General features: G+C 40.1%; 1 protein-coding gene across 1 annotated transcript in view; it reads right to left on the bottom strand.

The window, feature by feature from the left end:
• SPEF2 (sperm flagellar 2) overlaps window positions 1–16343 on the bottom strand; it is a 193620-nt gene that overhangs the window by 11461 nt on the left and 165816 nt on the right. Inside the window, exons 31-34 of the mRNA XM_023216523.2 lie at window positions 9829–9935; window positions 8936–9118; window positions 6122–6214; window positions 2115–2294 (exon numbers count right to left, since the gene is read on the bottom strand). Of these exons, the coding sequence (XP_023072291.2) occupies window positions 2115–2294; window positions 6122–6214; window positions 8936–9118; window positions 9829–9935 (563 nt within the window). The remainder of the gene's footprint in view (window positions 1–2114; window positions 2295–6121; window positions 6215–8935; window positions 9119–9828; window positions 9936–16343) is intronic.

Here is a 16343-nt window from a genome sequence, read left to right as displayed (position 1 = left end):
AATGGGGAGGCCTCAGATCCTTTGAGACCAGGTGAAGGGTACGCCAGGTGGAGAGCGTAACAAGAGTAAAGAAGAGAGGCAGGAAAGGAGAGAACATCCACACCTCTTCTGGCTGGCAAGGCCTCATGTTAATCTGCCTTTTATTCCATGCTCCCTCCCTGTTTGGGGCATCATTCATTCTTTTCTGTATGAAGGAGGCCAATTAGAGTCCCTTCAGGAGAGCAAGTTTGGCTTCTTTTGTGTTCCTCATGGGGCCATGCAAAAAGCATAGTTTACAAAGTGGAAGAACTAATTAATTGATAAATTAGTTGATGCAATGTTTACTGAGCTCTGTACCAGGCCTTGCCTCAAGTTTAGGGATGTAGGACAAAACAGATGCCTCCTGCCCACCAAACTCCCGGTCCACAGGATGCTTAGAGTTTAGAGAGAAGCAGATCTCAAGGAAGTCATTGCCAGGTGAGGAGTATCTCATAGGGGAAGCAGGGTGCACCATGGGAACATATAGCTGCGGGTCTGACATCATTTGAGGTGAGGGAAGACAGACATTAATGAGACCTCACAGCATGCTGTGATCTTGGCTTAGATCACAGATTCAGAGTTAGTTTAGGGAACTCTCATCTACAGGGAGATACAGAAACATTCCTGGGAAAGTGGCAAATTCAGTGCCCGTGAATGCACATCATATTTAACTCCTCACTTATTTAGGAAACTTATTTTTTTTTAATTTTTTTTTTTTTTTTTGAGATGGAGTCTCACTCTGTCACCCAGGCTGGAGAGCAGTGGCGCGATCTTGGCTCACTGCAACCTCTGCCTCCCAGGTTCAAATAATTCTCCAGTCTCAGTCTCTCGAGTAGCTGGGACTATAGGCACATACCACCACACCCAAGTAATGTTGTATTTTTAGTAGAGACGGGGTTTCACCATATTGGTCAGGCTGGTCTCAAACTCCTGACCTCAGGTGATCCACCTGCCTTGGCCTCCCAAAGTGCTGAGATTACAGGTGGGAGCCACTACACCCAGCCCCTTATTTGGGAGACTTTTAAACTGGGGTTCTACTGTTAAAGAAGGCAGCATTCTTGAATGGAAATACACACTCCTGGCTGAACTTTCTGCCACTGTGTGTTGAACCAGTATTTACAGCACACTGGTTTGAAGAGTTGTTAGCTCACTAGATCTGTATCTGGCCTCACTCTGGCTCTGGTGGAATGGGAAGGAAATCTTTCTGTCCACATGCTCAGGGCCAAACTTTAAGGTGGCATTTAAGAGTTTCTCTCCTCCCTCCCATGAATGCAGTTACAGGAACCTCCCATTCCTTTCAGACTACTTCTACTTCATATTTTCACAGGTATGTGTGAAAAAGACAGAAGTTTGTGTCTGGAACATCTGAGGAGTCTGGACTGGGTGGCAATCTTTTCCCCTTTGTTTCTACAAAGGAAAAATAGAAACAAGCATCTCATCAGATGGAGCCACTGCTCTGGTTCCCAAAGAACAGAATCAAAAGACATGTCAAGAACAAACGGGCACCTAGGAAGCACATTACCTAGCACCCTGCTGGAGACTATACCATCCCAAAAGCCAGGGAATGCCAATGCCTTAGAGCTCTCAAGGGGAAGGTGAGGTGGCATCTTAATTGGATATTAAGCTTCTTTGTCCTTGGATACAGGTGATATGAAATGCAGGTTTCCATTGGCCAGGCTTTGGCCTGAAACGCTACCAAGCCACATGTATGTGGCGTGCATATAGACCTGAACTTGTTTCATCTATCGTTTCTACACAGAATCCCAAATGGATTGGGTTGATACCCGTTTCTGTTTCATTTATCAGGATCAGCACTCATGCCACATAAAGGCCATCCTTTACAGAGTAAAGTTTGATTCCACCAAGACACTTTGAACAAATTTTGATTTTACTACAAAAATGGTCGATGGCAATTGGGTTCCCAGGTCTTAATCCAATTGAGTAAGGCTTTGTTGAAGACCTAGTATGTGTAAAGCATCATATTACACACCTAGGAAAATATGGAGATGAAAAGAACAGAGTCCTTGTTGTCAGTTTAGGGTCTTCAGGCATCCCCTCCAGACTCTATAGTTAGTCTATTTCTGGAATGCAATTACCTTTTCTGCATTTGGAATGGAAGCTTTGACTTGTTGGAAGACATGAGTCCCAACAGCCACACTGAGGGCCCTGTAGACTCCTTCCACAGTGTCTGGGTGGCAAGCAAAGTAAAGCAGCATCTGTGTGTAGTCAAGTTGGGGTGGATCCTTCTCACAGTCAGCAAATAGCCTAAAGAAAAACTGCACACAAAAAGAATTCCAAAGATAAAATGGGTGCACTCTCATAGTCAATAGTTAGTCATGGCAATGGAGAATCCCCCCAGGAGCTTTGGAATAAGGTTACCTTCTGAGGGTTGAATTAGTAAAGCTAACATAAAATGAATGGTACAAACTGAATAATATTAAGAAGAAAAGCAGTCAACGTAAGGCCCTGAAATATTGTAAAAGAAATGTTGTGCTAATTAATGCTACTAACATATTTAGGAAATCATGTACTAATTAAGGGTAGTGGGGGGCTGCACATTAAATAGGAAAAGAGAACCATAAGCCCAAGGACCCATCTATCTGTCCTCAGCATTCTCCGGACAAACTAGGCCCTGGCCCTAAATATGAGGCTTCTGGTCCATCGGTCTCTGTGGGGAGTGAAAGGAGGGAAAGAAAATGATGCCTAAAGCCACTGGGATTCTAGCTATTAAAAAGTCTTCAAACTGGTTCACCTCTTCTGGACTTCATACTCAAGTTACTGACCCTAGTTGGCTTCACTTCCAGGCAGAGAGTGTACTAAACACCAAATATCAAATCAGCAATTTTCTCACTCTGAATGCCCAAGCTGACATTGATACAGTGTCTTGTGCATTTGGCAGCATGAGGAGTTAGTGCTTGGGAGTCAAATATCCTCTGGGGCCCTCCAAAGCAGAGGTCCAAATCCTGGAACACATAGGCCACACCTAGGCACATAAGGAGCCCTGTCTGGGGAGACTGCTACCTTCCAGCTCTTCACAAATGTATATTTATGACCTGGAGAACGTTTTCAAAATGTGAATTCTGATTAAGTATATGGTGCTGGGCCATCTAAGGTTCTGCACATCTAGCAAGGTTCCAGGTACTTCTAATATTGCTGGTTCTGGCCCATACTTTGAGAAGCAAGTTCCTAGAGTCAGAGGGTATTTCCAGCAGGTTATTTGTTACCAAAAACCCTTACAACTATGAATAGTTTTAACTAGGCATAAATGAAGTTAACAGGTGGAAAAATAATTTCTGATATTTGGAAAATCCCACAAAAATTTAAATAATGTCTCAAAGAAATGAGAGAGGCCAGGCATGGTGGCTCATGTCTGTAATCCCAGCACTTTGGGAGAACGAGGCAGGCAGATCACTTGAAGCCAGGAGTTGGAGACCACTCTGGCCAACAAAGCAAAACCCCATCTCTACAAAAAGTACAAAAATTAGCCAGGTGTGGTGGTGGGTGCCTGTAATCCCAGCTACCTTGGTAGGCTGAGGCAGGAGAATTGCTTCAACCTGGGAGGCAGAGGTTGCAGTGAGCTGAGATCTTGCCACTGCACTCTAGCCTGAAAAAAAAGAAGAAGATAAAAGAATAAATAAAATAAGTAAACTATGTGGTGATTATGAAAACACAGAAAAAAGAACAGGTCAAGGAAAGGGGAATTGAGAGTGAAGAGTGGGGAGGGGCTAGACAGCAAGATTGAGGTGAAGTTTGACCAATGACGTGGAGGAGGGCAGGGAGTTAGCTGGGGAAGACATCCGGGGAAGAGCATGACAGACAAAGGGGCTGCTGAGGCCGAACTCCTAAGGTCGGGGCAGGCCTTGCATGTTTGATTAACAATGAGCAGGTTCAGTGTGGCTGAGCCAGAATGGGCAAAGGGATCATGGCAGGAGGTGAAATGAAAGAGGCAACAGGATCAAAACACACAAGGCCTGGTGGGACACGGAAGGATTTGGGCCTTTCCTCTGAGTAAAATACAGAGTCACGGAAGTTTTGAGCGGGGACTGCTGTGATTTGATCTGCAACCTGGGTGAAGACAAAGCATAATCAGGGAGACCTATCATGAGGCCATTGCAGCCATCTAGGTGAGGCTGATTGTGGCTTGTTCCAGGTGATGGCAATACAGCTGGGAAGAAGCGGTCTCATTCAGCATTTATGCGTTTTGAAGGTAGAACTATCAGGATTTCCTAAGGTATTGGATGTGGAGTTTGAGAGAAGAGAGGAACTGGGATGATTCCTGGGTTTTTGACCTGAGCAACTGGAAGGATAGGTTGCCATTGACTGAAATGGCAAGAGGTTACGGAGGACCTGGAGGCGCAGACGTGTGCAAGTTTCCGCATGAGTCCTGGCAGCACTGGGAGCAGAGCCAGGGCTTCTGGCCTCCAGGATTCCTAACGTGTCCATTTCTCTCCAATTTGGTATTTCTTATTCTAATTACAGCCAAATAAATAAACAAACATCTTTTGTTGTTTGACGTTTTATCTTTGCCCGCCTTTCTTTAGAAGGTTAACCATTAACCACTGTTTAACCATGTATAGTTAACCTGTTTAGCTTGTTGACTAACACTTACCTAGGACTTATTATGTGTCACTTGCTGTTCTAAGAGTACCACACACACGAACTCCCTCTGCACAACAGCCCCACCAGAGAGGGATAAGAAAGCAAGGCGCAGAGAGATTGGGTCATGCCGTGGATACCTCACAGCTTATAAACAGTGAAATCTGTGCTTCTATCCCAGGGTAAGAACACTGAGATTTATGTAACTTCTGAGCATTAAGTATCACAGACACTCATGGGGAGTATGGACAACACCACTCCTTTCACCTTTTCTGTCATACAGACATCATACACATCCCTGTCAGCTATCTTTTGTTCCATAACACCACTTTTTGCTCAGTCTCCACAGTCCTGCCTCTGCTGCTGACTTTGTTCCTTTCCTCCCTGTAATCTTCCAGCAGCAGGTGGGAGCCACCTGCTCCAAAAGTACTAAAAGGTCCTTTTCTGTTTCACTGCCAGGTGAGCAGCTCAGATTCTGCCTTTGATTGACATTTCTAAAAACTTCTGGCTGACAATGGAAGTACTTTGCACTTGGCATAATATTCAAACTGCCAGTTGCTTCCAACTAATAAAGAACCTGTTTATGTTGATGGCAGATTTGTTCACAAAAGCATATACAGACCATTCCAAAACTCTCCAGGATAATTGGTTTTCAGTCCTCCAGTTTCACATTAAAAATAACAACACACAAAATACTGCCCCTGCAACTGCCAACCTTATATCTTGGGCTTTTTTGGTAACTCTCTGACCCTTTATCTTACCTGCTCTCCTGCTAGCATCTAGCAGAAGTGCTCAAAAAATATGCATCCAATTGAAGGAAATTACTCCATTTATGGCTACAACTGGAGTGTTGCTCAATTTTGTACTGCAATTTGGAACTAATGGCTGGCTAGAAATTGAACAATCCATATATTATACAGAGTTCACTGTGATGTCTAAATCTACCATTCAGTTTTTTTCATGTCTTACTTAGGATAGAGTGGCATTGAGATTTTTAAGGTCTGGCTTTTCATTGTGGCCTCAGAAATAGAGGCTCATAAAAGGCTATTATTGAGGATAATAATAATATTGAGACCAGCAAGCTCTGATGGGCCATGGGCAACGCTATAGGCAAACCCTTGCCATATTAGTCAAAATCAAAGAGAAATGGACATAGGTAAAATGACAAATTTTATCCTAAGCTTTTAGAATTGGAAGGAAACTCAGAGACAAATGTGTTAAAAACTTAGCTTATTTGACAGATGAGGAAGGTGAATTCTGAGAGGCCATGGAATTGTCCAGGTTCACAGAGAATTAACAGTAAGGCTCTGATATTCTGGCCGCTGCCTCCTCCCCCGAGCTTCTCTACACTGACTCCTTAGTGAGCACTAAGGTCTGTACTTTGGAAAGACAGCAGAGGAACTGAGGGGCAGAGGCACAGTCCAAAGCAAGTTACACAAGTGGAAGAAAACACAAAGGAAATGGTTAGTGCTTTAATTCCACATTTTTTGAAGATCTCAGTAATTACCTCTATAAGATGCTCCTGCCTATTAAATGGCAGGGGTTCAAGAGGATTTTCTGGAATTTTTATATCTTCATCTCCTGTAAACCACAGACCAGCCTACATAAAAACAAAACAAAACAAAACAAAAAAACAAAAACAAAAACAAAACAAAAAAACAAAAATTATTAAAGTATGTGTTATGCTGAGATGTTCCTCTAAAAGCCACAGAGACTGAGCCAATCTTGTCTCTAGAGCAGTTATCTCCCAAGTAGGATGCAGAAACCACAGGGGTGTAGGAGAAAATACTAGAACTCCCATTTACATTTCTTTTTATCTCATTTTTATGTAATTTTTATTTTTACATCTTTGATAAGTTCATAATGTATTATGTGCTGTTGTATATGTATATACTTTATAAATAAGTACCCATAGATTAGGAGTGCTGGCTACTTTTTTCTTTTTTTTTTTTGAGAGGGAGTCTCGTTCTGTCGCCCAGGCTGAAGTGCAGTGGCCCGATCTTGGCTCACTGCAAGCTCCGCCTCCCGGGTTCATGCCATTCTCCTGCCTCAGCCTCTCCAGTAGCTGGGACTACAGGCGCCCACCACCATGCCCGGCTAATTTTTTATACTTTTAGTAGAGACGGGGTTTCACCATGTTAGCCAGGATAGTCTCGATCTTCTGACCTCGTGATCCACCTGCCTTGGCCTCCCAAAGTTCTGGGATTACAGGCGTGAGCCACTGCGCCCGGTCAATGCTGACTATTTTTAATGATTGGAGCATGTGATGAGGCTTGGAGGCTGCTACCCTGTATTAATCCTGCATTAGTCATATTTTGGAGGAGTCTATGCCCCCATTAAAAATAGCTCACATTCCTTATGTACTGTTCATGTCCTATCTGTTTGTGGAGACTTGCATGGTGCTGGTATACATTGCTCGTTTTAGAAAACTCTTTGTTAAGTAACTGAATAACTGACTCAAGATCTCGGTGACCTCTTATTTATGATGTCCGTCTGTCTCAGTTTATAACTGACACCAATTAGAACTTCATTTCCGCAATGCAAGCATACTATTTTACTGTCCTAATGGGACGTTTTCGACAAATCTTGTAAAACTTTGACCTAAAGTTATTTTGATTTTTTCACTGGAACAACATTGTGGGGGAGGAGTAGTGAGCTGGCAAGTGCTGATAATCTGTGAAAGGCATGCAGGCTGGTCAAGTGGGCCTTTCCAAATGGGGGTTTCAGAGGAGGGGGACCTGAGGGCGGAAAGGGAGAGGTCAGAGCTCAGAAAACAACCATTCCCAAAACACAGGCAGTGTTCAAAGAAGTATTGCTCTTATTTCTCTTAAAAGCAGCATCCAGCTTTCTCTAAGAAACTCACACCTTTGGTAAAATAGTTTCCTGGTTTTAGCTCAGCACTTTGGTGAAAATTGCCAACACCCTTTGTTCTTCTCATGTTTGTGCAAAAGAATATTCAAATTGATATCCTACGTTGATTGCCACATACAATGAACAGCAAAGGTCAATAATTTCATGAGTGCACACTTTTTAAAATCTTAAGACAGCTATGGAAACAAAGTAAGTTTTGCTCTGCTGCTTTTGTTTTCAAACAAAACCACCTCAACAAATTGTAAATCTACTTGGAAAATAAATGTAGCAGAACTCAAATAACCGAACACCTGTCTTGATCAGCTCTGAAAGAGCCTTGTCATAGTTTGTGTTTTTCCCTGTGGCTCAACTCTATGAGCCTGGAAACCTCAGAGCTCTCACAAAAAAAAAAAGGAGGCCATGAATTAAGGAAGAAAAGGGAAGCAGGAATGTATGTGATTGGTGAAATACATGTGAGATGCAGGCACCTGGAGAATATTACTCTGTTTCAAAGTTAGCTCCTTCTGAAAGTTTCCCTCTTTCATGTCTACCAGCAATGTGAAATGGTGAGCAATATAATGACATTAATAAAGATCAAGTAAGTAATTCAGACCCCTCTCTGTTACGAAATTTTGCTTTTACTCTTTTCTTAGTCAAACTTCTCAAAAATCAGTTGACTTTTCTTGTTTTCACTTCCTCTAGACTCATTCATTTCCTCAACCCTCTGCCATCTAACTTCTGTAATTATTATTCCACCAAAATTTCTCTAGCACAAGTTACCAGTTACATCCCACCTGCCACATCCAATGACCAAGTATTACATACCCTACTGGGTTATCCATCACTTTCCTTGAGTGATCTCATACATTCATAAATTCAATAACCATTTACATGATATTGACTCGTGATCCTTTCTGTATGGGCCATATTAGACTGGACATTTCTCTCTTCATTTCCCACAGATATTTCAAACTCAACTTCTCAGAAATAATCTCAACATTCATCACCCTCTCACCCCAAAGAGAAACAACTTGCTCCTTTCCCTGTGTGTGTGTGTGTGTGTGTGTGTGTGTGTGTGTGTGTTTTTACATCACTGTTGTTTCTACTCTGGGAGCTTAGAGTGTTGGACATTGGGCTTATTAAAAGCTTTGCAGATGATTCTAATGTACAGCCAAGGATAAGAACCACTGGTTAGGAACTCAGGAGAAGAACAAAAAAGTTTATGTAACTGCTTTCAGAACCCTTTGTTCTCCTGGAAGTTCTGACTTTTTCAGATCTTTTCCCTGGGGATGGAAGTCAGGCTTCTGCCTGGGGCTTTGACACTGCCTGTGCTGCCTCTGGGTGACTAGATAAGGGCAGCTGAGAAGCAACGCACTGGCCTGAGACCTGGCAATGTAACATCAGTGAGTAATTCACTTCTTAGGTCATGAGTGTTCTGGTGTTATCAATGCCATCAGGTGCTGGTAACAACCTGCATATACTGCTCGAAAGTGATGGTGCCCAACTGCGCCTTATCCACAGCCTTGAATTTCTGAAGGGTCTCAAGGAGCTCCTCCTCCAAGGGAATGGGCCAAGGCATTGAGGTTACTAACAGGAACTTCCGCCAGTCCACAAACTCAGAGTTGACTGTTAATAAAGATGTTAATTCCTGTAACTAGAAGAAAACAGGAAATGTCTTTGGAATATATACATGAATCTATATTGATGCTCTACTTGCTCATATTTTCACAGTGAGAATATCCCATGAAAGAAGTAGGACTTTTCACTGGCACATAGAATCAGTTCTGTCTTTTTGTTTCCTTTATTCTACCAACCAGTCCACACCAGACAGCCCCTAGAAAGTGTTTCATTTTTTGCTTCCTTGACATTTGTGACTTTTGCTTACCATCATACCATCAAACACATCACTCCAGTTAACTTTGTACCTTTCCAACAGAGGAGAGACAAAAATTATAGCTGTGCCTGTGCAAGGGCTCTATGGCCCATGGGGGAATGCTCTTTAAGCATTCTGTTTTCTGAACGTTCTTAAGGAAAAGGTTATGATGAAAAGCAAGAACAACCAGAATTATCTACTATTACTAGTTAGGATCATTCCATCTGGTAGTTATAGATAGAAACTCACTGGTTGAACATCACAGTCTCTATAATATTTCACTGACAGATCATCACTTATTTTTCAAATATTGAGCATTTGCATACTATATGTTTTAATTAGAAGTTCATTCATTTTTCATTCACTCATGTTTCATTGATTGCATATTAAATGTCAGACCCTATGCAAGTACTCGTTATTTTAGAACTATTGATGCATTAATCAAATAAGAATGCTTAAAGCTTTAAAACTCAAACAACATAGAAGCTTACTTCAGGTTGGGTAAGGTGCATCCAACTACTAGGAAAGTTGTTTGTGCCAAGGTTCAGGGTCACCAAATCGATCAGAATGTCAGTAAATGCTTTATTTCCTATTATGCCTATAATACAATGAAAAATATTTTGTCACTTGGTTTAGGTGATGGTTTTTATCTTCTTTTGCTAAAATAGAAGTAATGAGTATTTGAAAAATCTCTTTATTCATATTACGTAAAATGGTAAGTTTTAAAGAAACAGAAGACATTTTGGAAATATAAAAATAATAATTTCCTGATGCTCTCTCATTATTGTTTCTCAACTAAGTCAAAATGTCTTTTTTGGCTTAGTAATAATTAAATCCAGATTGGGTAAGATTATAAAACTGTATACTTTTTAGTTTGGAGTGTTTTTTGACCTTTCACTCAGAATAGGCTGAATTTTTCAAAAAATATATGATTTTAAGGTTTCTTACATGCAGTAGGGCACAAGAGTAAAATATTTTGGCAAATATTGAATAAAAGTGTTCCAAATGCATGCAGATCACCACTACAATCAAGGTAATACATTTATCCTCATCTTGCCCTTTGGATCAGACCATATTTGCTTTTGTAAATGTAGAGAAATTTGAATTGTTAAATTACTGGATTGAAAGTGCTAATTTAGTCACCTAATTGGCTCAGTATTCCTAAGTATTTCATGAAAGACCACTAACCTTTTAAATTATTTGCTCTTATGAACTAACCTACTTAACTCAATCTAAAAGAGATTTCTACCTTGTTTTTCACTTCAAATTGCATGCACATCTATTAAGAAAGAAGCAAGAAAACAAAATAAATGAATCTACTTAAAACAAAATATCTGGCTAACCAACACAAAGAGGTAACTTCTAGAACAAGGAGAGACTCCTAATGTGTATCCAGGGATCTTTCAGGTCCAGAGTACATAGCTATTCTTTGTTTTGGGAATAAAAAGAATGAAACATAGACATGCTATCCCAAGGTTTTCTTTTTTCTTTTTTAGCATTTCTAAAAGTCCACATGAACTTTAAGCATTTCCTCTAACCTCCGGGGAAATGCAATAATCCTTCTAAAATCTCAATGCTTCAAACCAAATACACAATTTTGAGATTTGGAAGGTAATTTTCTGGGTAGCAAGAATGAAACCTTTCTTCTTTGATATAATTGGACATTCAGCAGGCTGTTCAGAAATACATTCTGTATCCTTTTTCATTAAACCTGAGTATCCAGTTTTATAGACATGAGAACATTTTCCCAGATAGCAGAATTTTTAGTGATTTGAGGTTTATAAGATCCTATGTTGGTTTTTAGATAAGTCAGACATAAATCAGTCATATTCTTCAAGCTACAGCCATAAATAAAATCTACTGAAACCATGAAGAGGCTCAGAGTATTTTAAAAATCTTGTAAGCTGCAATTCATTTCTACAATCTCAAATGGATAGGGTGTAAAACAAAGTGTAATGAGACAGTACCTTCAGTTTACATAAGTATTGTTTACCTGAGGATTTAGCATGAAACGTGAAAACTGTTTTAATATTTGCCTTTGTTACTTACATGGCCAAAGCATGTAGTGATATAGTTGCAATAAAATAATTACATAAACTTACAAATTTTGTTCACAGATGAAAAGAGAAGCTCTCTTTCAGTTTGGCTCTAAGTTAATTACCTAATGCAACTATCACTTAGAATTATTGAGGAGAAATAATGAATTGTATGCCAAGCCTAAGGGAACTCAGACTATAATCATAGTCTGGTCACCCTTATGGATAACTCTCAAAAAAAACATCAAAATAACACCATTGTGTAGAAGCATACAGCTCCACCAAAATAGTGTGAAAGAACACATGACTACATAAGGGAAGTTAGAAAGCTATAGAAGAAACAGTCTTGGGCTTTTTACTCTATATGTTTGGAAGAAGCCAAATGCCTTTTGTTTGAGGTGAAGACAAGTTACTGTTTTATTTTTAAATTTCAGGTTTCTGGAAAACATTTTTTTTTTTTTTACTATGCAAAAGAGCTACATTGCTATGCAACAACAATGTCAACATTTGCATACTGCTAATCACTTTCATAATGGCTTTCTGAGTTTGATGAACAATCTGAATTAGGTCTTGTGTCACCAGTTGAAGACAGTGTTCTTGTATTCCATAAATGGATAGCTTTCCTAGGGTCAAAATTATTAATGTCTGGAGAATTCAACTGAATAATTAGAACATCCGTCATAATTTCAGCCTTGATTTTTGCATGCATGTGTGACTTGGTCCATTTCATCTGACTAAAGCCACGTTCTGCTTTAGCTGAACTTGCAGGAAGGGTCAACACTAGGTCGACCAGTGTCAGGATATTTGGATACTTGTGTAAGTAAATGGAATTCACAAAATCCCAGGTCAATTTTCGAATGTTCGGAAATCTAGGAGGGAGGAGAAGAAATGTAAAAGGTTAAGACTCCCAAGTTTTACCCAAACATTTATAAATATCAGCCACTTTCCTCAGCTTGCTTTCTTGCTTACCTGGCATAAATCTCTAATTTCAACATGCTCCATTCAGCATCCACTTCACTAAGTTTCACACTGGCAGCTTCTAATACTGGTTCATAATGTGCAGTCAGGATGGATACCTCTTTTTCTCCAAATTCTATAATCAAGATACCAAAAATGGTCACATATATAAAAGAAACTCACACAGACCATCAGAGAATAATAGGTTCAAAGTCAGCACATATAGATTACCTTGATTTATCTTTGTGGGCCATAATTTAAAAACTTCCAATCACAGTAGCCCTCACCACATTTTGGCTGGCATCTCTGAAACAGCCTTGAAGCCTCTTGATAAGATGTGTTAAAACAATGTTTCTCACAGCAGAAATGTTTTCTTTCCCTCTGAGGTAGTTACCATGAAAGTGTGTGGCTGAATCCATCATGCGTTCTTTTGGCCCTAGTCTGGGGAGAAAAAAATCACCCAAATAACAACTAACAAATTAAATGAAGAAACATATGGCAGATAATTTCACAAGTCAAACTGTCTAGTTTGACAGACTTCAGATCGTCCCAACCTCTCACCTTGTTTGATACATTTGGAGCATTTCCAGCATTGACTTTAAAGTAGCAAATATGTCAGCAATTGAGGAATTTCTATTCTTACTGACACCAGACAGAATGCTAAGGACATTAATGACATCAAGAAGTGGGCAAATTTAACAATGTCAGCTTGGAGAAGGGACTCCAGATGTTCTTTGGATTTCTTTTGACTGGTGTCACTTTTGTCTTCGCCTGCCTGTAACACAGGTTGGGAACAACATGGTGGTTATCTTTCCCAAAATTATTATTCCAAGGATCTCAAGAAAAGTATTTTCTGTGATTCTGAAAAAGTAAAATAATATGGCATTTCAAAATTACTTACTGAGTGCAGTTGCCGAACAATTGCAGGATATCCCTTGAGAAAGTTCTGGAGGGCTGCCTGTAATCCATGAAGCCACTTCCTGTCTCCTATTTGAGAAGGCATCACAGGTCGAAGGTCAAGGCCTTTGAAAGCAGTTCTCAGAGCACTCTTATGAAGAGGAGAATTGTGATAAACGTGATAAATGCTGTGAGGGAGATCTTTGACATCATTGTACAGAGGAATGTTCTAGAACACCACTTTGTAAGATAGTTCAAGGTGATGTGCAAAGCAATATACAGTCTGTACACATGGTTGTATTTCTCTTAATAGCAGGGCCTCACCTCATTGTTCTCTCCCTCTATGCCATGGGTACCATCACTTCCAAAACCAACCAGCTTCTTTGCCCAGTCTTGGCTCGACAGTCTAAGTTGAAGATTTATCTCTAGAGTTTTCTCAGTGGCATTTTTTATTGCCAGAGGATCACTTCTTTCTACTGTCTGTACCCCAACAAATTGACAGTGCACTTTTCCTGCATGTGCAAAATGCACATAAACAAGTTCGACTTCTTTGATTAAACTGTCTGTAATTCCATCACTGATGACAGAAAAATTTACTTTTTTCTAGTTTCTCTCTTAGATTTTTTCGTTCTACTTCAGCAATAAAGTATGTAAACATTCTTGCTGATTTTTTAGTTCTGAATACTGGGCCAATATCAACACCTTTCATATCATCCAATTTGCACATCCAAATAAAATCTTTGAGGGTACGTCCGGTCTTGGCAATAGCATGGCATGATCTGAATAAGTTCTCTACTCTCCTGAGGGTTACTTTGCTCATGGTCCTCATCATTAGTTTGGTGGTGGCTCTGTTCACTGGAGAGCTACTTGTTGCTTCCATTAATGAAGCCTTGGCATGAGCCTCGCTGAGTTGATGTGCATTGAGAAATTCAGTCCTAAAGTTGTCAGTACCATAAAAGAAATTCACTTGACTTCCCCCTGACTTCACTCCATGCTTACGACACAGGGCGCAGAACATAAGATTTAATAGCTCATCATATATAAGCCATGAATATTTTTTAAGCCAAATTTTCAAAAATTGATGGCTTCTCTTTGGAAGGTAATGGTCAAGCTTCTGTGGCCTTTTCTGCTTTTCTGTGACTCTATTCACATCATCCGAAGGATTCCTGCCTTTAAAATAACTCCACGTTGTTATTTTAAGTAATCACAATTTCTACCCTCAGTTTTGCTTAATCTGTGACCCCCACATTTGCTCACTATTTTTGGAAAAATTTTATTGAGTGCTTATTACTTACCAGGCATTCTGGTAAGTGCTTTAACTAGTTTATATCACAGAATCCTCACAATCCATTACCCCTATTATTCAGTTCAGAAAATGCACTGACTATTATTATCACCATTTTATAGATAAGAAAATTGGGGCACAGGGAGGTTTATCAAACTGTCCAATGTTGCAGTGCTTGTAAGTGGTGGAGCTGAGATTCACCAGTAGCCCGACACTCCACAGCCCGTTTGTACACGTCCCTCTTCCACATGTCTTGTATGAAGAAAGGAGTGCTATGCTCTTCTTCACTTTAGAATCCATTTCTCCATGCATAAGAGTGACATGACTTTTAGCTAAAATTTTCTTCCCTTGGTGAGAAAAAGGAATAATAGAGCTTGCATGGTAGTGTGTCTGCAAGATCTGCCTTGAACATCCCTTCCCTCCTGCCTAAGTCCTACCTTCTGTTGCAATGCCATAGCAAACTTGTTAATTTACAAAAAAAGGGTGTGAAACTTTGAAATCCTTGACAGGTGGTTTTGTAAAGGAGCTGTGCTTCATGCCTTATCTTTTTCTTTCCCCTGAAGGTCTAATTTTTGACACATATTTGATTATTTGTCAGACAAGCGGACATATATTTATGTGAACAGAAGGATAAAAAACTAAAAACTACGCAAAACAAAGTCCTCAAATACCAGTTTCTCCCTGGAGGCAAAGAGCCTAGACCTCATATATGTGTCCCTTCTTCACATTCTTTGATGCTACTAATCATTAGATTATATTGTCCGTTTTATCATATAATAAAAAATTGAATGTGTTTACTAAAATATTTCATGTTGACATATATATATATACATTTTTTTTTTGGTCAATACTTTATGGTTCTAGGGTTTGACCTCTCTGACTAGAACTAAATAATGTGCTCTGTAAGTCTGGCTGACTGCTAAGCACTTGGTAGATGCTTAGGAAAACTAATCTTCTTTCCTAATTGTTTTTCATGATTTCCTATCTCAACCTCTTTTAATTGAAAACCTTGACATTAGTTGATCTGTCTCTGCCTTTCATACCTTATTTGGGTCTATCTTCTCCTTTGCTTTCTATTTTTTTTTTTTTTTTTTTGAGATGGAGTCTCGTGATGTTGCACAGGCTGGAGTCCAGTGGCACGATCTCGGCTCACTACAACCTCCACCTCCTGGGTTCAAGCAATTCTCCTGTCTCAGCCTCCCGAGTAGCTGGGAATACAGGCACCTGCCACCATGCCCGGCTAATTTTTGTATTTTTAGTAGAGACAAGGTTTCACCACATTGGTCAGGCTGGTCTTGAACTCCTGACCTCAGGTGATCCACCCACCTCAGCCTCCCAAAGTGCTGGGATTACAGGCATGAGCCACTATGCCCAGCCTCTCGTTTGCTTTTTAATCAGTCTTTTTGCAGCTGTGATTAAAATAGACCCCTGTTTTTGCAAATTCTAAATGTTACTGTATTTCATTTAAAATTAGTCTCCTTGTAGTTGACAGCTACTGCCTTCATTTTCTTACTCAAACATTGGGCTACTTGTCAGTCTTCCATATTAGGCCTGTTGCACTATGCCTGGGTGCTGCTCACATAATGCTGGTGAATAAATGAATAAAGAAATGAAAAAATAAAGTGCCTTATTGTTGACGTCTCTTTTTGTCTCTGTCTCAGAGACAGAGGGTACACATTCAGAACTCTAGGCTGTCGTGGTTAAGCTAGATCATTTAGCAGCATGGTTTTTACAGGAGTTCAAAGGCAGAAGTAGCTATTGCTGCCTATGTGAGTCAGCATGAGGGTTAGCCCAGAGGCTTTTGAAACTGAACTTTCCAGGAAGAAAAACA

Source organism: Piliocolobus tephrosceles, chromosome 4 (genome assembly GCF_002776525.5).
Source record: "Piliocolobus tephrosceles isolate RC106 chromosome 4, ASM277652v3, whole genome shotgun sequence".
Taxonomy (NCBI): Eukaryota; Metazoa; Chordata; class Mammalia; order Primates; family Cercopithecidae; genus Piliocolobus; species Piliocolobus tephrosceles.
This window is presented reverse-complemented; position numbering and strand designations above follow the sequence as displayed.